Source organism: Schistocerca nitens, chromosome 2, assembly GCF_023898315.1.
Source record: "Schistocerca nitens isolate TAMUIC-IGC-003100 chromosome 2, iqSchNite1.1, whole genome shotgun sequence".
NCBI classification, from domain to species: domain Eukaryota; kingdom Metazoa; phylum Arthropoda; class Insecta; order Orthoptera; family Acrididae; genus Schistocerca; species Schistocerca nitens.
This window is the reverse complement of record NC_064615.1, coordinates 552,142,313-552,167,938: the sequence shown is the minus strand read 5'-3', so window position 1 is coordinate 552,167,938 and position 25,626 is coordinate 552,142,313. Positions and strand designations below refer to the sequence as shown.

The 25,626-nt window shown below is 38.7% G+C and overlaps 1 protein-coding gene across 3 annotated transcripts in view; it reads left to right on the top strand.

Annotated features, from left to right (window-relative positions):
• Positions 1 to 25,626, top strand: part of LOC126236572 (tRNA N6-adenosine threonylcarbamoyltransferase, mitochondrial) — a 131,822-nt gene that overhangs the window by 54,143 nt on the left and 52,053 nt on the right. For 2 of the 3 annotated variants that reach the window (XM_049945981.1, XM_049945983.1), the window contains exons 3-4: positions 8,724 to 8,848; positions 16,329 to 16,457. In XM_049945981.1, the coding sequence (XP_049801938.1) occupies positions 8,724 to 8,848; positions 16,329 to 16,457 (254 nt within the window). The remainder of the gene's footprint in view (positions 1 to 8,723; positions 8,849 to 16,328; positions 16,458 to 25,626) is intronic. The other variant, XM_049945982.1, reaches the window with a different exon arrangement.

Below are 25,626 nucleotides of genomic sequence, written 5' to 3'. Positions count from 1 at the left end.
TGACTCTATATCTGCTCCTGGTTACTCCTTATAATCTGATATCTGATTGCAGAATCTCTGTCTGACCATGACGTAAACTGGAATCTTCTCATATCACCCACCCTTTTCCAAATATATCCCCTTCTCTTGTGATTCTTGACCAGTGTATTGTCTATTACTAGCTGATATTTATTGCAGAACTAAATTAGTCTTTCTTCTCTCTGTCCTACTATGAAGCCCATATTCTCCTGTAACCCTTTCTTCTCTTATTTTACAAAATAACAATCACATACAATAATTAATTATCACATGTAAATCATTTTCAAATACAGTAACACCATATGTAATTACGCATTTTGGTTCTACTGTACACTCTATTTGTATAAAGTTCAGTGCCAACATGCCATACTTAAGTACACATTTTGAGTCTTCTGTCATTCTGCTGATGCACATTTTAATTCTATTACACATTCAATTATTTCCAGTTTTTTGCAATTAGCACGAATTCACAGACAAAACGAATTATTTAGGAATATAGGAGACAACCCACTGAAAGGTAGAAGCGCTGCATCATTGACAGGTACACAACAGAAGGTATAGAGCTTTGCTAGCTTTTGGCATGAGATTACTTTTTCTATCTTGTAGGAATGGAAATGAGCATACGGCGTTGTGGGCCGCGAGTCCCCCCATTTGGGGAAGTTTTGCTGCTAAGGGCAAGTACTTATTGCATTTGATGCCAGATTGGGCGACTTGCATGTTGAAGATGGGGATGAAATGATGATGAGGACAACACATCACCCAGTCCCTGAGCAGAGAAAATCTCATGCCCCAGCTGGGAATCGAACCCGGGCCCCTTGGCTTGGCATTCTGCCGCGCTGGCCACTCCTAATGGGGGCGGACTATCTTGTAGGAAAACACACACACACACACACACTCGCTCACTCACTCTCAGTCAGAAAGTATTGGGTGGGTGGGGGGGGGGGGGGACAATGAGTTACTTTAAGTTTAGGCCAAGGAGGTTATGGGAGTGAAGGATGGGTGCTGTAAGGATAGCTCCTATCTGCACAGCTCAGAAAAGCTGGTGGTGGTGGGGAGGATCCAGATGGCATGGATTGGTTTTCCTACAAGCTTGTGTGTTTGTGTGCTTATTTTTTCCACAAGCTTGGAAACGGAAACTCATTCCAAAAATTAGCAAAACTCTGTACCTGTTTGTGTACTTCTTGACGATGCAGTGCTTCTGCCTTTTGGTGAGTCATCTCCTTTATTCCTAAATAATTTGTAATTCTCAACCAGAACTTTCCATATGTCAATACAAAGGAATTTCTACAAAGATTAGTATTTTTGTTTACATTTTTCTTTCAGACTGATGTTGGAAGTATGAAGCAGGTGGAGCAATTTTATTCCATATAAGCAGTGTTTCTTTGACATTTAGCTGTGTTATGTTGAGGAACACTTAACTTTGTATGGTTTCTGGTAGCATGACTATGTGTGTCTTCATTTTTAATGGGTTTGTTCTTATTTTCCCATGTGAAAAGTAGTATTTTGTATACACATATATTGCAGAAGGTCAGAATACAAGTTTTTTGAACAGCAGGCTATAACTGTCTGCTCTTCTTGCACTAGCCATCAAGCTGCCATTTTTTTCAGTTTGAAGATATTAATTGCATCCTTCAACTGACCTCATGTTTCTGTGCCATAGGCCATAAGACCCCCCATGCACCATGGACCAAGCTGTTGGCGGGGAGGCATGCATGCCTCAGCGATACAGATAGCCGTACTGTAGGTGCAACCATGTAATTTTTCCCGAGGGCATGCAACTTTACTGTATGGTTAAATGATGATGGCGTCCTCTTGGGTAAAATATTCTGGAAGTAAAATAGTCCCCCATTCTGATCTCCGGGTGGGGACTACTCAGGAGGATGTCATTATCAGGAGAAACAAAATCGGCACTCCATGAATCAGAGCACTGAATGTCAGATCCCTTAATTGGGCAGGCAAGGAAGAAAATGTAAAAAGGGAAATGAATAGGTTAAAATTAGATATAGTAGGAATTAGTGAAGTTCAGTGGCAGGAGGAACAAGACTTCTGGTCAGGTGAATACAGGGTTTTAAATACAAAACCAAATAGGGGTAATGCAGGAGTAGGTTTAATAATGAACAAAAAAATATAAACATGGATAAGCTAATACAAAAAGCATAGTGAACATTTTATTGCAGCCAAGATAGACACAAAGCCCATGCCTACCACAGTGGTACAAGTTTATATGCCAATTAGCTCCGCAGATGATGAAGAAATCGAAGAAATATATGATGTAATAAAAGAAATTATTCAGATAGTTAAGGGAAACAATAATTTAATAGTCATGCGGGGACTGGAATGCGATAGTAGGAAAAGGCAAAGAAGGAAAAGTCGTAGGTGAATATGGACTGGGTGTAAGGAATGAAAGAGGAAACCATGTGGTAGAATTTTGCACGGAGCATAATTTAATCATAGCTAACACTTGGTTTAAGAATAATGAAAGAAGGCTGTACATGTGGAAGTGGCATGGAGACACTGGAAGGTTTCAGATAGATTATATAATGGTAAGACAGAGATTTAGGAACCAGATTTTATATTGTAAGACATCTCCATGGCCAGATATGGACTCAGACCACAATTTGTTGGTTGTGAACTGTAGATTAAAACTGAAGAAACTGCAAAAAGTTTGGAATTTAAGGAGATGGGTTGTGGATAAATTGAAAGAACCAGTAGTTTTAGAGAGTTTCAGAGAGAGCATTAAGGAACGATTGACAAGAACAGAGGAAAGAAGTACAGTAGAAGAAGAATGGGTAGCTTTGGAGACATGAAATAGTGAAGGCAGCAGAGGGTCAAGTAGGTAAAAAGATGAGGGCTATTAGAAATCCTTAGGTAACAGAAGATATATTGAATTTAATTAATCAAAGGAGAAAATATAAAAATGCAGTAAATGAAGCAGGCAAAAAGGAGTACACAGGTTCCAAAAATGAGATCGACAGGAAGTGCAAAATGGCTAAGCAGGATGACTAGAGGACAAATGTAAGGATGTAGAAGCAGATATTACTAGGGGTAAGATAGATACCGCCTACAGGAAAACTAAAGAGACCTTTGGAGAAAAGAGAACCACCTTTATGAATATCAAGAGCTCAGTTGGAAAATCAGTCTTAAACAGAGAAGGGAAGGCAGAAAGGTGGAAGGAGTATGTAAAGGGCCTGACAAGGGCAAAGTACTTGAGGGCAATATTATGGAAATGGAAGAGGATGTAGATGAAGATGAAATGGGAGACATGATACTGCACTTGCTTGTTTTTGAGTAGTTAAACATAGTTATTTTCTTGGGAAAAGCCATTTCACAAAAATGTTTGAATGTAGCCATAAACTTATCATATTTCTCCTTGGTATCATTACAATTATATACATCTTTCCAAATTTCACCCTTTAGGAGAGAACAAATGTATTCCACATTTTTACTGAAATTCTTTACAGTGTGTCACATTCTATTGGGAATTGAGTCTCCTGAAATATTCATTGCAAGAATTTGAGCATTTTGGCCACTAAAACCTGTGTTTACAACTTGTATGTTATAAGCATATTTGCACGTATTTATCAAGATCTGATCAATAATAGGTGCAGAGGTTAGTTAATTCATGACCGAAGGAAGGTAGTTTTGCACATTGAATGAAAATAGCTAGAATCATGCTACTGTACAAAAAAGGAGATCCAATGTGCTCTGAAAATTACAGACCAGTTAGTGTTCTAGCTACTTTCTCAAAAGTTATTGAAAAAATAATTTACATTAGATTTAAGTCATAGTTTGAAAGAAATGGCTTCACAAACACCAGACAGTTTGGATTCCAGAAAGAAACATCAACAGTTTCAGCTGCATTTGAATCTATAAATATATTCTCAGTGGGATCAGACCAAGGCCAAAATGTTTTTGGTATATTTTGTGACTTACGTAAAGCATTCATTCTGGTTGACTATAACATTTTAATAAGAAAACTTGACCACTATGGGATTAGAGAAACAGCTCTCACTATCATTAAATCATACCAGTAAAACAGAAAACAAGCAGTAGAAATACAGTCCAAACAAAAAAATATTTATTATGATTTCAACAAATAAGTCACAGTGTACCTCAGGTTAGCACATTAGGACCTCTGTTGTTCCTGTTATATATGAACATTTTCCTCTAAACACTGAAAGTGAAATGATTCTTTTTGCAAATGATATCACTAGAATAACCACTGACACAATTTTGCACAACACCATAACAAAAAACAAAGTGACACTTCAGACTACCACTCAGGAGGCTGAAACCAATAGGCAAATTTTCAGTAATGAGCAAACTAAAGTAATATTGTTCAGGAATAACAACAGAAGAAAAATAGAGGAATTTTTACAGTTACTAGTACTGGATATAAATATAGTTCAAAACAAAAAAATTATTAGGTATAACCATAGATAGTGTTTACTGTGGAAAGATTGCATTGTTACTATAACCAGCAAACTAAGTTCCACTGTATTGTTTTCCAAAACATTAAACCACTATTTCTCATATTTTGATGATCTTATGACTAGTAATTGTGGTCTTCAGTCCAGAGACTGGTTTGATGGAGCTCTCCATGCTACTCTACCCTGTGCAAGCCTCTTCATCTCCGAGTGCCTGCTGCAACCTACAGCCTTCTGAATCTGCTTAGTGTATTCATCTCTTGGTCTCCTTCTATGATTTTTACCCTCAACACTTCCCTCCAATACTAAATTCGTGATCCCTTGATGCCTCAGAACATGTCCTACCAACCGTTCCCTTCTTCTAGTCAAGCTGTCCCACAAATTCCTCATCTCCCCAATGCTATTCAGTACCTCCTCATTAGTTATGTGATCTACCCATCTAATCTTCAGCATTCTTGAGTAACACCACATTTTGTATGCTTCTATTCTCATCTTGTTTAAACCATTTATCATCCATGTTTTGCTTCCACACAAGGCTACTACAGTCCATACAAATACCTTCAAAGGACTTCCTGACACTTAAATGTATACTTGATGTTAACAAATTCCTATTTTTCAGAAATGTTTTCTTTGCCATAGCCAGTCTACATTTTATATCTTCTCTACTTTGACCATCATCAGTTATTTTGCTTCCCAAATAGCAAAACTCATCTACTACTTTAAGTGTCCCATTTTCTAGTCTAATTCCCTCAGCGTCATCTGATTTAAATTAGCCTACATTCCATTGTCCTCATTTTGTTTTTGTTGATGTTCATTTATATCCTGCTTTCAAGACACTCCATTCTTTTCAACTGCTCTTCCAGGTCCGTTTACTGTCTCTGACAGAATTACAATGTTATCGGCGAACATCAAAGTTTTTATTTCTTCTCCATGGATTTTAATTCCCACTCCAAAATTTTCTTTTGTTTCCTTTACGGCTTGCTCAATATACAGATTGAATAACCCTTCGTGCCCCTTGACTCTTATAATTGCCATCTGGTTTCCGCACAAACTGTAAATAGCCTTTTGTTTCCTGTATTTTACTCCTGCGACCTTCAGAATTTGAAAGACAGGTGTTCCAGTCAACAATGTCAAAAGCTTTCTCTAAGTGTACAATGCTAGAAATGTAGGTTTGCCTTTCCTTAACCTATGTTCTAAGATAAGATGTAGGGTCTGTATTGTCTTGTATGTTCCAACATTTCTACGGAATCCAAACTGATCTTCCTCGGGGTCGACTTCTACTAGTTTTTCCATTCGTCTGTAAAGAATTCATGTTAGTAGTTTGCAACCGTGACTTATTAAACTGATAGTTTGGTAATTTTCACACTTGTCAACACTTGCTTCCTTTGGGATTTGAATTATTATATTCTTCTTGAAGTCTGGGGGTGTTTCACCTGATGAAAGAGTTCTGTCATGGCTGGCTCCCCCGAGACTATCAGTAGTTCTAATGGAATGTTGTTTACTTCTGGGGACTTGTTTTGACTTAGGTCTTGAAGTGGAATAAAGAGAATCTTGCAAGAAGGGATCTCCATGTTGCCTACAGAGTTAGATTTTCCCTTGTAGTATGTCACAATTGATTTAATTTGTGTAATTTATTTATCGGATCAATTAATTTAACTGATCAATTAATTTTTAAAATCAGTCCTACCTCAACTGCAATGAAAACATTATCATTTTGTGTGTACTATAGACTGGATAACTACACTGTGTGTGTTACTGCAGGCACATATTTACAGCTCTGCTAAATGGTGCTAACTTTGCACATGCACAAAGCAAGGCGAGAAACATTACCAAAATAGCTCTTTTTAGTCTCTCTCTCTCTCTCTCTCTCTCTCTCTACTCTCTACTCTCTACTCTCTACTGTTCTCATAGCCAGCCACAATTCAGTTTACTTGGCCATGCTGTTGTTGCATTTATTTGTGCGTATGCTTACTTGTTGTTGTTGTTGTTGTTGTTGTGGTCTTCAGTCCTGAGACTGGTTTGATGCAGCTCTCCATGCTACTCTATCCTGTGCAAGCTTCTTCATCTCCCAGTACCTACTGCAACCTACATCCTTCTGAATCTGCTTAGTGTATTCATCTCTTGGTCTCCCTCTACGATTTTTACCCTCCACACTGCCCTCCAATGCTAAATTGGTGATCCCTTGATGCCTCAGGACATGTCCTACCAACCGATCCCTTCTTCTAGTCAAGTTGTGCCACAAACTTCTCTTCTCCCCAATTCTATTCAGTACCTCCTCATTAGTTACGTGATCTACCCACCTTATCTTCAGCATTCTTCTGTAGCACCACATTTCGAAAGCTTCTATTCTCTTCTTGTCCACACTAGTTATCGTCCATGTTTCACTTCCATACATGGCTACACTCCATACAAATACTTTCAGAAACAACTTCCTGACACTTAAATCTGTACTCGATGTTAACAAATTTCTCTTCTTCAGAAACGCTTTCCTTGCCATTGCCAGTCTACATTTTATATCCTCTCTACTTCGACCATCATCAGTTATTTTACTCCCTAAATAGCAAAACTCCTTTACTACTTCAAGTGTCTCATTTCCTAATCTAATCCCCTCAGCATCACCCGATTTAATTTGACTACATTCCATTATCCTCGTTTTGCTTTTGTTGATGTTCATCTTATATCCTCCTTTCAAGACACTGTCCATTCTGTTCAACTGCTCTTCCAAGTCCTTTGCTGTCTCTGACAGAATTACAATGTCATCGGCGAACCTCAAAGTTTTTATTTCTTCTCCATGAATTTTAATACCTACTCCGAATTTTTCTTTTGTTTCCTTTACTGCTGTAACCTCTCCCAGATGAATAACATCGGGGAGAGGTTACACCCCTGTCTCACTCCCTTCCCAACCACTGCTTCCCTTTCATGCCCCTCGACTCTTATAACTGCCATCTGGTTTCTGTACAAATTGTAAATAGCCTTTCGCTCCCTGTATTTTACCCCTGCCACCTTTAGAATTTGAAAGAGAGTATTCCAGTTAACGTTGTCAAAAGCTTTCTCTAAGTCTACAAATGCTAGAAATGTAGGTTTGCCTTTTCTTAATCTTTCTTCTAAGATAAAGTGTAAGGTTAGTATTGCCTCACGTGTTCCAACATTTCTACAGAATCCAAACTGATCTTCCCCGAGGTCGGCTTCTACCAGTTTTACCATTCGTCTGTAAAGAATTCGTGTTAGTATTTCGCAGCTGTGACTTATTAAACTGATAGTTCAGTAATTTTCACATCTGTCAACACCTGCTTTCTTTGGGATTGGAATTATTATATTCTTCTTGAAGTCTGTGGGTATATCACCTGTCTCATACATCTTGCTCACCAGATGGTAGAGTTTTGTCAGGACTGGTTCTCCCAAGGCCATCAGTAGTTCTAATGGAATGTTGTCTACTCCCAGGGCCTTGTTTCGACTCAGGTCTTTCAGTGCTCTGTCAAACTCTTCACGCAGTATCTTATCTCCCATTTCATCTTCATCTACATCCTATTCCATTTCCATAATATTGTCCTCAAGTACATCGCCCTTGTATAAACCCTCTATATACTCCTTCCACCTTTCTGCCTTCCCTTCTTTGCTTAGAACTGGGTTGCCATCTGAGCTCTTGATATTCATACAAGTGGTTCTCTTATCTCCAAAGGTCTCTTTTAATTTTCCTGTAGGCAGTATCTATCTTACCCCTAGTGAGACAAGCCTCTACATCCTTACATTTGTCCTCTAGCCATCCCTGCTTAGCCATTTTGCACTTCCTGTCGATCTCATTTTTGAGACGTTTGTATTCTTACTTATGTATGCTTACTTAAGATCTCTCATATAGAAAAATTGTGGCAAAGTAGGCTCTATAAAAGATATAGAAATTCTTCTCTGGAAAGGTTAATAAACTAGGTTTAAGAGATGCCACTGAGTGGTAACATTCCCAGAAACTACTATTGTTTAAGCAACTTAAAGAGAGAACTTTAACCCTCTGTACTTTTAACTTGGATTGTTTAATAGGTTCTTTCTTGATATAATTTTTTTTGGAGGGGGGGGGGGAGGGGGGGATAGGGAAATCAGATTTATGTGCCATGTGTGATTGTTCCATTTTTGCCTATCTTGGTACAACTAATGGTTTTTAGAAATGAGCTATTAATTTTGATTTTGTAATTACCTTTTTCATATAGTTCTTCAAACTTATGTGTAGTTGACTGAACAATTCTGTTATTATATCCAGATATTCAAATTCTTTATAACCCTTTCCAGGACTTCCGCTTTCACTGGTAGTTGGAATGAATTATGGAAAGGAGTTATGCAGAAAATTTGCTAAGCCATTCATACCAGTGCATCACATGGAAGCTCACACACTCACAATACGCATGATTCAGAAGGTAATTTTCATTGTTTAGCCATCACAGAACTTTTTGTCTGTTTCTAGTATTTTCTGTGTGTTCATGATATTATTTGTAAAGTAACTATGTATAAATGAATAAGACTGCTTAGTAACTAGATTAATAATCTTTTCATGGTGTTACGAAATATTTTCACATGGGCTGTTTGATTAGTAAGAATGATGATCATTTTTTGTTCTGAGTATACGAAACATAGTCACTCTAAAAAGTTGACAAGACCACAAAATACAGTAGCTGTAATTAATTTCCCGCTGATGTATATGCCATATAATGATTCTGTTGGGAAGTTTCAGTCTATAAGTGATGTTAGAGAGAGACATTTATGCTGAAGGAACTCTCCAGTGCTCAATATTTATTTTGCATACTAAGTATAGCACAATAATATTGAGATCAATATTGACAGATTGCACAATATGTTGAAGAAAACTGCTGAGTTTTAAAAATATTGGGTATCGAATAAGTTATGCAACACTTTTTTTTCAGAAAGCAAGTTGGTATTATTTAGGATACCAATACACCAAATTATTCCACACTATTTTGGCTACAAAATCCTGTTTTCCAGCATAATCTCCGTTCAATGAAATGTGACCTTATGCCATCTTACTGGGAGGGCCTCTATGCCCCCATAGTACTATTCTACTACTCGACATCAGAGCCAATGTCATGTTGCACCAATAAACTCATAATCCATATACTGCTTCCCGCAGAGTGCACTCTTCATTGAGCCAAACAGATGAAAGTTGGAAGGTGCAAGATTGGGGCTGTAGGATGAACGAGGAAGAACAGTCCAATGAAGTGAGCTCATCTCAGCTGCACAGACTTGTGTAAGGCCTTGGATTGTCATGCAGAAGGAGAGGTTCATTTGCATTTTTAAGGTTGCAGACATGCTGAAGTTGTATCTTCAGTTTTCTTATGGTAGCACAATACATTTCAGAGTTGATCATTGCACAATGAGGAAGGATATCAAACAAAACAACCCCTTGAGTGTCCCAGAAGACAGTTGCCGTGACTTTACCAGATGAGAGTGCAGCTTTGAATTTTCTTTTTGGGGAGAGGCAGTGTGGCGCCTCTCTATCAATTACTGTTTTGTTTCCAGTTTGAAGTGATGAACCCATGTTTCATCACACGGCATGGTATTTTGGGGGGAGGGGGGGGGGAGAGTTGCCACAGTCAGCCTCATAAAGCATAAGCAATTCTGCACAGCTAGTCCTTCATTGCCCATCATCTGTTACTTGGTGAGGAACCCAGCAGGCACCCACCTTTGAGTACCCCCAATTGTTGGACGAGTGTGTCAGCACTACCATCAGAAACATCAGATTGAGTAGTGAGGTGTTTGTTTGTGATTCACCAATCACACCGAAAGAGTGTGTCTGCATGTTTCAACATTGCAGGAGTCACAGCTGTGTGTGGCTGACCAGCAAGCAGGAGATCAGATAGGTGTGCGGTACCTTGTTGCAATGGTGACATGTTGCCTTGCCCGACGATCACTGTGCCTTTGTTCACTGTCAGGTCTCCATAGACATTCTGCAAGCACCTATCAGTAATGTCCCTGCATGGAATGCACCTCCATTACAGACACCATTTTGAAGGCTACGTATAGCATGGAATGTGCCTCCATTACAGAAGGCTATGTATAGTGCTGCTGCCTATCTGAACTTCATGAAACTATAGGGGCTGAAGTAGGAACAGCCCAGTACATCCTATGAGAAATTCTACATTTTTTCAACCAAAATTGGCCGAGAAAAGAAATGTGTTGCATCACTTGTTGAAGCTCCTCATATGGAGGATGGTATTGTGCAATATACTGCTGTTCTGCCAAAACACCAAATAACTCATTGTCCGCAATAATTGAGGATACTGAAGATCATGCTGTCATGGCAGTAAGCAGAAATGTTTAAGTTATTTGTAGCAGTTCTAAGAATTGACAAATATGATCAGATCAGTTGTCCCGTGAGCACACATGTTTATTTTTCTTGCAACAGTTGTCACAGCTGAAACATAAGTTCATGTAATCTTACAATAAGTAATCAGGGATTAACTGTTTTATTTTATTTGAAACAATTGTTACAGTAGAAAAGTACTTAGAAGACAGTATATGTACACATAAATTATACAATTTACTTGTTTAATTTGTAATTAGTTGTTGTGATTTATGAATTTGTGCTGCTGTGTATGAGCCCCTTTTTCACTGAAATATCCACTGGAAGCTTTTCAAACTTGTTTCCGTGTTATGGTAAATTTCTACTATTGTTTAGCAAGGCAAACAGCTCGGTCACAGTACAGGCGAGTCCCACTTTGTTGACTGCTGATGTGCTCACCCCGAAGGTTAATTTCTAACTGTTGCTTATTGGGCAATATTATTGTCCTGCTCTTGGCCCCATGCATTGATACAATATTACCATGCCAATCATAGTTAGTTCTGAAAAATGGAAAATTTTTGAGACCGGAATAGCAAAGACATGTCAGGGATGCTCTGATGTGAAAGCTGTGGGGGCATTTGGTTGAATTGAAAGGGTTTTGACTACCTCTAGACATGCTTTGAAATGAGGAGTATCCCACCCACTATCCTCTCACAGTTGTATTCCGCCACAAACTGAACCTATGCAGTATCATTGTCCATCCCTAATCCACCCCAGCTCCTAGCTGATAACCTTTGCATATGTTTTCATCTGCTGTCACTTGGTGAGTCAGTTTTTTTATCTGTCCAATTATATTTTCAAAAATTGATCATTTTCATTGATATATTCACTCACAATACTGCTAATTAAAATTTTAAGGCATCTTATATTTGGCCAAAACTGTTGTAGAAATTGCATGACATGTTGCATTCCCCCACTGAAAGGCTACTCAAACTTTGAATCTGTTTGTATCTTTAGATCAAATTTTGCACAGCTTACTTTTATTCTGCAAGAAACATCAGTGCTGAAGTTCATTCAGATTGGAGACAAATCAGTTGGGGACCCGTGGTCCACTTGTTTGTATCTGGTGACTACTGGTGGAAAATTCAAGGCTAAATCTATTGGCTCTGCTTTTCATGGTCCATTGTTTTTTACATCTGCTAAGAATACTGTACAGGGCAATGTCGCATGGTCTTAATATGCCAGATTATTGATTTTGAGAACCTCAGTTTGAATACAAGTGTACCTACTGTAATTTTGGTATATCCGTCATCTCGAAACGGGTTTTGAGAAATGCTGAACTGAGATTTTAGCAATGTAGAAAGGTGTTTGTTTTGTGACATAATCAAACAGATATTAAATATTGGCGAAAGAAGGGAAAATAAAATGCATTTGTCTATCTCCCCTATTAAATCATTATTAAATTTTGGAAATTCCTTTTGGAAAACATTAACTGTGAGTTGCTATAATAATAATTATAAAAGGTGGCAAATTTATTTACACATTGTCTTTTAAATAGATATGATGGTATTTGATACTCAAGTACTAATGCAAAGAAATGTAATGATGCTAAAATGCTTTAAATTCTTGCTATGATTTAATCTTTAAAATTTAATAATTCTCTTCCTGTTAATATTTAATTAATTAACTTACATCATTCAGATTTCATAACTCTGGCGGTGTTAAAATTTAAAGTTGTTCAGTCCCTGTTTTGTTTTCTTTCAATTGTTGTGAGCCAGCGATGGTGCAATGCTGTTCGCTTTCAAGTCTACACATTTATAAAAATTAGGTCCAGGAAACACTTTTGTGATCACGGTTGTGATTTAGACGGTATTCGCGTAATTGTACTGATTAAGAGTTATCGTTTCCAAAAGATGCAGGTTCGATTAAAACTGTGTGCACTTTTGCGCTTATAATGAAAATATTCCTAACACATCCCATAACAAAAAGTAATATGTGAATCACAACCGTGGGCAAACGAAGAAAATATATGATGACATAAATGTTCTTCGCTGTTATTCAGGACAGGTTTAGATTAAACACCGCAATTTTCAGTCTTTAGAAATCACAAGACGATACACCGTAGAGATATTTGTTTTGAATAACTTGTATTTACCTTTTCTTATACAATATGGTGATTGTCCGCAAGGATTATCTCTCTCTCTCCTTTCTATAGCCTTTATACATTCACATTACATACATCAATTAAGAAACTTTTCTTTCTCTACTGACCAATACGAGAACAAAATCCACCCAGACAAAATGTCTTACATAGAATCAGTTCTCACTTAACAATGATATATAGTTTCGTAGTGCAAACAATGCTAGTTTATTCCGTGCACTAGAAAGTCTTTGATTCACTGAGCACAAAAATTAAAATAATAAAATTATAATTAATGATATGAATATAATAGAGGGAAACATTCCACGCAGGAAAAATATATCTAAAAACAAAGATGATGTGACTTACCATACGAAAGCGCTGGCAGGTCGATAGACACACAAACAAACACAATCATACACACAAAATTCAAGCTTTCGCAACAAACGGTTGCTTCATCAGGAAAGAGGGAAGGAGAGGGAAAGACGAAAGGATGTGGGTTTTAAGGGAGAGGGTAAGGAGTCATTCCAATCCCGGGAGCGGAAAGACTTACCTTAGGGGGAAAAAAGGACAGGTATATACTCGCACGCACACACACATCCATCCGCACATACACAGAGACGAGCAGACATTTGTAAAGGCAAAGAGTTTGGGCAGAGATGTCAGTCGAGGCGGAAGTACAGAGGTAAAGATGTTGTTGAAAGACAGGTGAGGTATGAGTGGCGGCAAATTGAAATTAGCAGAGATTGAGGCCTGGCGGATAACGAGAAGAGAGGATATACTGAAGGGCAAGTTCCCATCTCCGGAGTTCTGACAGGTTGGTGTTAGTGGGAAGTATCCAGATAACCCGGACGGTGTAACATTGTGCCAAGATGTGTGGCCACGCACCAAGGCATGTTTAGCCACAGGGTGATCCTCATTACCAACAAACACTGTCTGCCTGTGTACATTCATGCGAATGGACAGTTTGTTGCTGGTCATTCCCACATAGAAAGCTTCACAGTGTAGGCAGGTCAGTTGGTAGATCACATGGGTGCTTTCACACCTGGCTCTGCCTTTGATCATGTACACCTTCCGGGTTACAGGACTGGAGTAGGTGGTGGTGGGAGGGTGCATGGGACAGGTTTTACACCGGGGGCGGTTACAAGGGTAGGAGCCAGAGGGTAGGGAAGGTGGTTTGGGGATTTCATAGGGATGAACTAAGAGGTTACAAAGGTTAGGTGGACGGCGGAAAGACACTCTTGGTGGAGTGGGGAGGATTTCATGAAGGATGGATCTCATTTCAGGGCAGGATTTGAGGAAGTCGTATCCCTGCTGGAGAGCCACATTCAGAGTCTGATCCAGTCCCGGAAAGTATCCTGTCACAAGTGGGGCACTTTTTGGGTTCTTCTGTGGGAGGTTCTGGGTTTGAATGGATGAGGAAGTGGCTCTGGTTATTTGCTTCTGTACCAGGTCGGGAGGGTAGTTGCGGGATGCGAAAGCTGTTTTCATGTTGTTGGTGTAATGGTTCAGGGATTCCGGACTGGAGCAGATTCGTTTGCCACGAAGACCTAGGCTGTAGGGAAGGGACCGTTTGATGTGGAATGGGTGGCAGCTGTCATAATGGAGGTACTGTTGCTTGTTGGTGGGTTTGATCAGATTCACCTGGTCCTACTCCAAATCCCATGCCACTTTCCTTGACGTTGACCTCCACCTGTCCAATGGCCAGCTTCACACGTCCGTCCACATCAAACCCACCAACAAGCAACAGTACCTCCATTATTTAATATGTCATTTTCATGCTATATATTTTGATTGTAAATATTGTTCTCTCTTTAGATTAAGCTACAGCATACTATTAATGACAGTCATATTAAACACAATATTCTTTATTATACTGTCATAAATAGAGGAAGAACATCACTATTACTACTGCTACTACTACTACTACTACTACTACTACTGCTACTACAGGATGTATACGACCTGGGACAACCGGGAGATCCGGGAAAAACCCGGAATTTTTTTATCCGGGAGAAAACCAGGAAAAATCCGGGAATTTTTTAGAATTCCGGGAATTTTTCATTGTTTTAGTTTTCAGTTAAATTTTTGGGATTTTGACTGGTAAGAACCAATACTGTAACAAAGAATATTACTGTATTCTGTTTCTGCAGAATAATACTGCGGTAACAAAACATGAATGAAGAAAAAAAAAAAAAAACATAAGTCACAAAGGAAATGCGCTGTATACAACAAAACACAATGCTCATACAAGCATCTGCCAACAGCAAGGTGTGTCAATGGCTTTAGGAAGACTATGCAATGCATCTTAAGAACAAATTGCCTCCGATTAGTGTGATGTGACAGCTGTTTACATTAGATTCGTTTTAATGCAAGCTCTTTTAATGTTTTACATGTACGAACATAAGGGCTTCCTGTGTCATCGTAGCTGTGCAAGTGCAGTGACACCTGTTATCTGGCGCTCTCTGGCAACTGTTGAAACGAACCTATTTGTAACAGGTTACGGGAAAATATTGCGAATGGTGTTTTTGAAAAGCTTCATTTTCAAAGTTAATTTCCTTTTATACAAGATGAACTATGTGTGAGAATGTATGAAGAATTTCTTAAATCACAGAGCGTTTGACTCTCATTTAAAAATCAACTCTTTGGAGACGACCATCTAGAAGAATTTCGAGCACAGCAGATCAGACATTTACGTCGTTATTAAAAATTTTACTGGCACATTTGTGTGATGTATCTTAAAGTGTAACACGCGCAAAAGAGATCAACATTATATGTGGCAATTTAGCTTCTCTTGCTACTTATTAATCTTCGAGACCAATAGTATATGTGCAAGCTTTGCTTTTCTTGTAACAACAATATGTATATTAAATTAAACCATTAACTTTTCTTATTTGTGTGCTCGCACTACTTAAGAGTGATCTTGCTATTGGCTGGCTACATCATGTGTCCTGTGCTGTCATCAGCTGGCGAGATCACGTGACATGAGCTGTGACTGGCTTATGAAAGAGCGTCGCAATCTCGATTTCGATGCTTCGGAAAGTAACATGCGGTGTTTGGTGGAATTCGAATTTATGCTTTCGCAACACGAAAAAATGCAGCGTACATGTTGCTGCACATCAAAGATCTTTCTGAAACGTGTTTTTTTCCCCTGAGTTTCATTTTCTAAAGTGCCGGTAATTCTTTGTCGGTGATTAAACCATAAACCATCAAAGGATTGATAAGTTTTGCAGTGCCAAGGAAAAGTGTACTGTCACTTAACACAAAAAAGTGTATTTTCATCCGGGAGAAAGTGTATTTTCAACCGGGAAATCTGGGAAAAATCCAGGAATTTTTTTACCTTGTCCTTGTATACACCCTGTACTACTACTACTACTACTATTTAATGTTGTTTAGATGCATCTGTTTTTGAGAATGTTGTGAGTTAACATATAGTAACATCTTGGTATTTTCTCCGCAGGTTGATTTTCCCTTTTTAGTCCTTTTGATATCAGGTGGACATTGCTTGCTTGCAATTGCTCAGGCTGTTGACAAATATTTATTGCTGGGACACAGTATAGACGATGCACCAGGTGAAGCATTGGACAAAGTAAGTCATGGGATTTTCTTACCAGGTTGGTTGCTTGGCTGCGAATATTACATCAGTAATTGCCAGTGTTAGAATGTGATGGCATGTTAGCAGGAAAATGTTTAAGAACCATGTTGTTGTTGTTGTGGTCTTCAGTCCTGAGACTGGTTTGATGCAGCTCTCCATGCTACTCTATCCTGTGCAAGCTTCTTCATCTCCCAGTACCTACTGCAACCTTCATCCTTCTGAATCTGCTTAGTGTATTCATCTCTTGGTCTCCCACTACGATTTTTACCCTCCACGCTGCCCTCCAATATTAAATTGGTGATCCCTTGATGCCTCAGAACATGTCCTACCAACCGATCCCTTCTTCTGGTCAAGTTGTGCCACAAACTCCTCTTCTCCCCAATCCTATTCAGTACCTCCTCATTAGTTATGTGATCTACCCATCTAATCTTCAGCGTTCTTCTGTAGCACCACATTTCGAAAGCTTCTATTCTCTTCTTGTCCAAACTATTTACCGTCCATGTTTCACTTCCATACATGGCTACACTCCATACAAATACTTTCAGAAATGACTTCCTGACACTTAAATCTATACTCGATGTTAACAAATTTCTCTTCTTCAGAAACGCTTTCCTTCCCATTGCCAGTCTACATTTTATATCCTCTCTACTTCGACCATCATCAGTTATTTTGCTCCCCAAATAGCAAAACTCCTTTACTACTTCAAGTGTCTCATTTCCTAATCTAATACCCTCAACATCACCCGACTTAATTCGACTACATTCCATTATCCTCATTTTGCTTTTGTTTATGTTCATCTTATATCTTCCCTTCAAGACACCATCCATTCCGTTCAACTGCTCTTCCAAGTCCTTTGCTGTCTCTGACAGAATTACAATGTCATCGGCGAACCTCAAAGTTTTTATTTCTTCTCCATGGATTTTAATACCTACTCTGAATTTTTCTTTTGTTTCCTTTACTGCTTGCTCAATATACAGATTGAATAACATCGGGGAGAGGCTACAACCCTGTCTTACTCCCTTCCCAACCACTGCGTCCCTTTCATGTCCCTCGACTCTTATAACTGCCATCTGGTTTCTGTACAAATTGTAAATAGCCTTTCGCTCCCTGTATTTTACCCCTGCCACCTTTAGAATTTGAAAGATAGTATTCCAGTCAACATTGTCAAAAGCTTTCTCTAAGTCCACAAATGCTAGAAACGTAGGTTTGCCTTTCCTTAATCTTTCTTCTAAGATAAGTCATAAGGTCAGTATTGCCTCACGTGTTCCAGTATTTCTACGGAATCCAAACTGATCTTCCCCGAGGTCGGCTTCTACTAGTTTTTCCATTCGTCTGTAAAGAATTCGTGTTAGTATTTTGCAGCTGCGACTTATTAAACTGATTGTTCGGTAATTCTCACATCTGTCAACACCTGCTTTCTTTGGGATTGGAATTATTATATTCTTCTTGAAGTCTGAGGGTATTTCGCCTGTTTCATACATCTTGCTCACCAGATGGTAGAGTTTTGTCAGAACTGGCTCTCCCAAGGCCGTCAGTAGTTCCAATGGAATGTTGTCTACTCCGGGGGCCTTGTTTCGACTCAGGTCTTTCAGTGCTCTGTCAAACTCTTCACGCAATATCGTATCTCCCAATTCATCTTCATCTACATCCTCTTCCATTTCCATAATATTGTCCTCAAGTACATCGCCCTTGTATAGACCCTCTATATACTCCTTCCATCTTTCTGCTTTCGCTTCTTTGCTTAGAACTGGGTTTCCATCTGAGCTCTTGATGTTCATACAAGTGGTTCTCTTATCTCCAAAGGTCTCTTTAATTTTCCTGTAGGCAGTATCTATCTTACCCCTAGTGAGATAAGCCTCTACATCCTTACATTTGTCCTCTAGCCATCCCTGCTTAGCCATTATGCACTTCCTGTCGATCTCATTTTGGAGACATTTGTATTCCTTTTTGCCTGCTTCATTTACTGCATTTTTATATTTTCTCCTTTCATCAATTAAATTCAATATTTCTTCTGTTACCCAAGGATTTCTACTAGCCCACCAAAACGGCCTTGCTGTGCTGGTACTGCAAACGGCTGAAAGCAAGGGGAAACTACAGCCATAATTTTTCCCGAGGGCATGCAGCTTTCCTGTATGGTTAAATGATGATGGCGTCCTCTTGGGTAAAATATTCCAGAGGTAAAATAGTCCCCCATTTGGATCTCTGGGTGGGGACTACTCAGGAGGACATCGTTATCAGGAGAAAGAAAACTGGAATGCTACGGATTCGAGCGTGGAATGTCAGATCCCTTAATCGGGCAGGTAGGCTAAAAAATTTAAAAAGGGAAATGGATAGGTTAAAGTTAGATATAGTGGGAATTAGTGAAGTTCAGTGGCAGGAGGAACAAGACTTTTGGTCAGGTGAATACAGGGTTATAAATACAAAATCAAATAGGGGTAATGCAGGAGTAGGTTTAATAATGAATAAAAAAATAGGAGTGCGGGTGAGCTACTACAAACAGCATACTGAACACATTATTGTGGCCAAGATAGACACAAAGTCCATGCCTACCACAGTGGTACAAGTTTATATGCCAATTAGCTCCGCAGATGATGAAGAAATTGATGAAATGTATGATGAGATAAAGGAAATTATTCAGGTAGTGAAGGGAGACAAAAATTTAATAGTCATGGGTGACTGGAATTCGAGGTTAGGAAAAGGGAGAGAAGGAATCATAGTGGGTGAATATGGATTGGGGGTAAGAAATGAAAGAGGAAGCTGTCTGGTAGAATTTTGCACAGAGCAGAACTTAATCATAGCTAACACTTGGTTCAAGAATCATAAAAGAAGGTTGTATACATGGAAGAATCCTGGAGATACTAGAAGGTATCAGATAGATTATATAATGGTAAAACAGAGATTTAGGAACCAGGTTTTAAATTGTAAGACATTTCCAGGGGCAGATGTGGACTCTGACCACAATCTATTGGTTATGAACTGTAGATTAAAACTGAAGAAACTGCAAAAAGGTGGGAATTTAAGAAGATGGGACTTGGATAAACTGACTAAACCAGAGGTTGTACAGAGTTTCAGGGAGAGCACAAGGGAACAGTTGACAGGAATTGGGGAAAAAAGTACAGTAGAAGAAGAATGGGTAGCTCCGAGGGATGAAGTAGTGAAGGCAGCTGAGGATCAAGTAGGTAAAAAGACGAGGGCTAGTAAAAATCCTTGGGTAACAGAAGAAATATTGAATTTAATTGATGAAAGGAGAAAATATAAAAATGCAGTAAATGAAGCAGGCATAAAGGAATACAAACGTCTCAAAAATGAGATCGACAGGAAGTGCAAAATGGCTAAGCATATATGGCTAGAGGACAAATGTAAGGATGTAGAGGCTTATCTCACTTGGAGTAAGACAGATACTGCCTACAGGAAAATTAAACAGACCTTTGGAGAGAAGAGAACCACTTGCATGAATATCAAGAGCTCAGAGGGCAACCCAGTTCTAAGCAAAGAAGGGAAAGCAGAAAGGTGGAAGGAGTATATAGAGGGTCTATACAGGGGCGATGTACTTGTACAAAACTGCGTGATGAGTTTGACAGAGCACTGAAAGACCTGAGTCGAAACAAGGCCCCGGGAGTAGACAACATTCCATTAGAACTACTGATGGCCTTGGGAGAGCCAGCCCTGACATAACTCTACCATCTGGTAAGCAAGATGTATGAGACAGGCGAAATACCCTCAGACTTCAAGAAGAACATAATAATTCCAATCCCAAAAAAAGCAAGTGCTGACAGATGTGAAAATTACCAAACTATCAGTTTAATAAGTCACAGCTGCAAAATACTAACACCAATTCTTTACAGACGAATGGTAAAACTGGTAGAAGCCGACCTCGGGGGAGATCAGTTTGGATTCCATAGAAATATCGGAACACGTGAGGCAATACTGACCTTACAACTTATCTTAGAAGAAAGATTAAGGAAAGGCAAACCTATGTTTCTAGCATTTGTAGACTTAGAGAAAGCTTTTGACAGTGTTGACTGGAATACTCTCTTTCAAATTCTAAAGGTGGCAGGGGTAAAATACAGGGAGCGAAAGGCTATTTACAATTTGTACAGAAACCAGATGGCAGTTATAACAGTCAAGGGGAACGAAAGGGAAGCTGTGGTTGGGAAGGGAGTGAGACAGGGTTGTAGCCTATCCCCGATGTTATTCAATCTGTATATTGAGCAAGCAGTAAAGGAAATAAAAGAAAAATTCAGAGTAGGTATTAAAATCCATGGAGAAGAAATCAAAACTTTGTGATTCGCCGATGACATTGTAATTCTGTCAGAGACAGCAAAGGACTTGGAAGAGCAATTGAACGGAATGGATGGTGTCTTGAAGGGAGGACATAAGATGAACTTCAACAAAAGCAAAACGAGGATAATGGAATGTAGTCGAATTATGTCGGGTGATGTTGAGGGTATTAGATTAAAAAATGAGACACTTAAAGTAGTGAAGGAGTTTTGCTATTTGGGGAGCAAAATAACTGATGATGGTCGAAGTAGAGAGGATATAAAATGTAGACTGGCAATGGGAAGGAAAGCGTTTCTGAAGAAGAGAAGTTTGTTAACATCGGGTATAGATATAAGTGTCAGGAAGTCGTTTCTGAAAGTATTTGTATGGAGTGTAGCCATGTATGGAAGTGAAACATGGATGATAAATAGTTTAGACAAGAAGAGAGTAGAAGCTTTCGAAATGTGGTGCTACAGAAGAATGCTGGAGATTAGATGGGTAGATCATGTAACTAATGAGGTGGTATTGAATAGAATTTGGGGAGAAGAGGAGTTTGTAGCACAACTTGACAAGAAGAAGGGACCGGTTGGTTGGACATGGTCTGAGGCATCAAGGGATCACAAATTTAGCATTGGAGGGGAGCGTGGAGGCTAAAAATCATAGAGGGAGACCAAGAGATGAATACACTAAGTAGATTCAGAAGGATGTAGGATGCAGTAAGTACTGGGAGATGAAGAAGCTTGCACAGGATAGGGTAGCATGGAGAGCTGCATCAAACCAGTCTCAGGACTGAAGACCACAACACCGCAACGTGATGTAAGGCAATATTTTTTGAAGAGGGAGGGGTGGCAGATGTTCCATAACATCACAATTCTTCCAGTAGAATCTTTGACAGAAATATTGTTGTTAATTATTTGATTATGTACGTACATGTCAGTGATCAAGGACCCAGAAGATCATGTGCCAACCTCACAGTGTTTATCCACAGATGGCCATCGTGCACTTTGGATTCAGTTCTCATGGACACTCGGCTGCTGAAGATCTTTCTGCAGTTCATCTTCCCATCACTTCCTTGGTCTTACAACCAAACCATCAGGTTTTCCCATAACCACAGCTTTGGTATGGCAAGTGTCTGGTGTACTGGCAATGCGCCTAGCCAGGATTATTCTCCACACTTTCATTTCCTGGACGATGTTCATTTGTTTCATCAGGTCGTGCAGTTCTCGGTTCTTTCTATGTCTCCAGATGTTCTCTTTGCAGGTTGCTCCAAAGATGTTTCTCAGGACTTTCCATTCAAAGATCAGTGGGTTCTCTTTATACTTTTTGTGGTGCTTAAGGTTTCAACAACTCTAATACTATCACTGTATTATAGGCTCTTAAGTCTGGTATTAACTGGCAGATTTTTTGATCAAATTATCTGTTTTAGACCCATTGACAACACATTGATTAATTTCTTGTTATTATGCTTTTTGAATTAGGTGCCAAGGCATTTAGAATTTTCCACTGTGGCTGTGTTCCATTTTCCATACTGTGGCGAGGCATTATTGAGGGCTTTTATGAGGACTTCTATCACTTCAGTCTTCTCTGCATTAATTCTCTGTCCAATCTTACTTGTTTTCTTTGCTAAGTCCCCTGAAATTTCTACATCTCATCCTCTGAATCCATTATGGCTGCAATGTCATCTCCATATTGTAATAATTGTGGTTTTCCATTAAGTTTCAATCATTTGCATTCTCGTTTCATTTCCTGGATTACTTTCTCCAGGATAAACCTGGAAATCAATGGTAACTGACATCACCTCATCTCACATGAGTTCTGATGCTGAATTTTTTGAATAGCTCCTTCTGGCATTTCACCATGGACTTTGCCTCTGCAGTACACACCTTCACCAAGTTAATTAACTTTCTTGGTATGCAAAGCTCCCTCTGCATGTTGCACATACTTAATCTGTTTACAGAAGTCTTTGAGAAATCTACAGATGTTATTAGGAACCTATGGTTGAATTCCCAGCGCTTCTCCCAGATTTATATCACACTGAAAATTTGATCCACAGTTGCTATAATAATAATAATAATAATAATAATAATAATAATAATAAAGATTTTATTGTCTTTAGGCCATTACAGCAATTGACAGCGTCAAATGAAGTTACAATTTATAATACAGTGTGATAAGGTATTGACTACTGAAATATTTTAGCTTGTATTACAATAATGTACAGTGGGTCATCTGTTGGATTACTGCATTTTACATTTGAAGAATTCATTGATATCATAGAACGGGTGGGCAATAAACCATTCATGCAGTCCTTCTTTGAATGTATGTTCAGGAAGAACCTGTATAGCATGTGGCAGCTTATTAAATAGTTTGTGACCTGTGACTTCATAGCTATTTATTGATTTTGATAGTCTGTGGTAAGGCGTGTATATGTGTTTGATGCTTCTTGTGTTGTAACAATGTACATTTTCTCTACGTTCCACATCTTGTAGGTTCTTCTTCGTAAAGATTAAGACATTGCATGTATAGAGGTTTATTACTGTCATAATTTTTTGTTTAGTAAATAAGGGTTTGCAGTGAGCCTTATGTGAAGAATTTGTAATTATCCTAATGGCTTTCTTCTGCAATAATAGGATGTCATGTATATGACTACAGTTACCACACAAGATAATGCCATAGGATATTATACTTTGGAAAAATGCAAAATAAGATGATCTGATGTATGTTTCAGGTACACAATTTCTGAGTTGTCTTAATAAATAAATTACTCTAGATAGCTTACTACTAATATAGTTTACATGTTGGCCCCAGGATAACTTTTCATGTATATAAACTCCCAGGAATTTAACAGAACTAGGGTCATCAGATAGTGGCTTGTCTCTTAGAGTGAAGATTATCTGCTGAGTTTTATTTTCATTTAGCAGGAAACCATTTGCTCTGAACCAATATGCTGCATGAGTGAGTGTATTTTCAGCACAGGTTTTAAGATCATTAAGATTGTTACTGCTATGAAGAAAAGTCGTGTCATCTGCATACAATACAGTGGTGGATCTAATAAATGAGGGGAGGTCATTGATCATTATCAGAAACGGGAAGGGCCCCAGTACAGATCCCTGAGGAACACCTACTTTAATATTTTCTATGTTTGACATTTCCTTACCAACACAAACTACCTGTTTACGGTTGTTGAGATAAGCTTTTAATAGTCTGAGGCTGTTTCCTTTGATGCCGCAGAATTCTAGTTTCTCTAGTAGTGGCGTGTGCTCAACACAGTCGAAGGCCTTGCTTAGGTCACAGAATGAGACCTGAACAAAGCCTTTGTTCTCAAAAACTTTGAGGATATAACTGACTACCGTGTTGATTGCATCAATGGTCGACAGATTCTTCCTAAACCTGTATTGTGTAGCATTAATTGTTCCTAGATTCTCAAAGTGAGATGATAATTGTTGGTACATGATGCATTCTATTACCTTGGAGAATGCGGGTACTATTGAAATAGGCATGTAACTAGATGGAGAGTCTTTATCTCCCTTTTTGTATACTGGGATGATCCTAGACAGTTTTAACTCATCAGGAAAATATCCCTCAAGTAAGCACTTGTTTATGCAATGGGTTAAAGGGTACAGAATGCAATCACACACTTTTTTAGCGGGTTGCATGATATGCCATATATATCTAAGCTATCAGATTATTTCAGTTGTTTTATGACCCCTTGTACATATCTAGGCGATACTTCGGAGAAGGTTAGCATGCTTGTAGTTAGTGACTGTCTACCCCAAGTTTGGGAGAGTAACTCTGATGGACTAATGTCTGGTTTGATAATTGTGTCTCCTATTTCTTTCACTGAATTAATAAAAAACTCATTGAGTGTTTGTGGTGGGATATTAATTTTGTCTTTTTTAGTACCTGTGGCAGCACTGTTAATTACTTTCGATGCGGTTTTGCATTTATTGGTGGAATTATGTATGCTGTTGGCATTGTAGGTTTTTATGGCTTGCAGGATGGCTTTTTTGTATTCATTCCTGCATTCCACATAGGCTGATTTGGCACAGTCAGACTTCATATGTTGTACAGTAACAAAACTTGTTTCTTTAGATCTGTCAGTTGTTTAGTGTACCATATATTTTGTCTGTTTTGAGATCTGGATTTGTGGCTGCTGTCAAGAATGCATTAAAAAAATCTATCAAATATTATTTTGGCTGGCAGGTCATTACTTGATGTGTAATGTCCATCGACACTACAATAGCCAAACCAGTCTCTGTCAGCAAGGGAATTACGAAATGTGTTAATTTTATCCTCAGTTATGGGTCTGGTAATCACAACTGTTGGAACAGGTCTGTTTGCATTGCTCCTATTGAAGGGAATTTTACTTGCATAATTTAGAGATACGGAGTCATGGTCAGAGAATGGGAACACTACAACTTCGCATGTGTTTTCAGTGGTCTTGAAGTTTACAAAGATATTATGTAAACATGCTTTGTTTCTTGTGGGCCTGTTATTAACATGATGTAAATTGTATTGTCTTAGTAAGTTTTCCAGATCTGCAACAGTACCCTTACATTTAGTAACATCAAAATCAGCATTCAGATCACCTCCTATTGCAATATCATAGTGTAGCCATTTAATATTACTTAATTCACTCAATAGAATGTCCATTTTTTCTAAAAATATGTTAATGCTTCCCTTTGGTGATCTGTACATGGATACTACTATTAGCTTATGACTATTAATGATTATACTCGTAACTTCAAAGTGCTGTTCATCACACAAGGAATTTAGGTCTAGTTTGGTTATTGTACAATTGAGTGACTGGTTGGAATAAATTGCCACACCACCTCTAATGTGCTCTTTCCTACAGTAGCTATTTACTATACTAAAATTGTCAAATTTGGCAACTGCAAGTTCA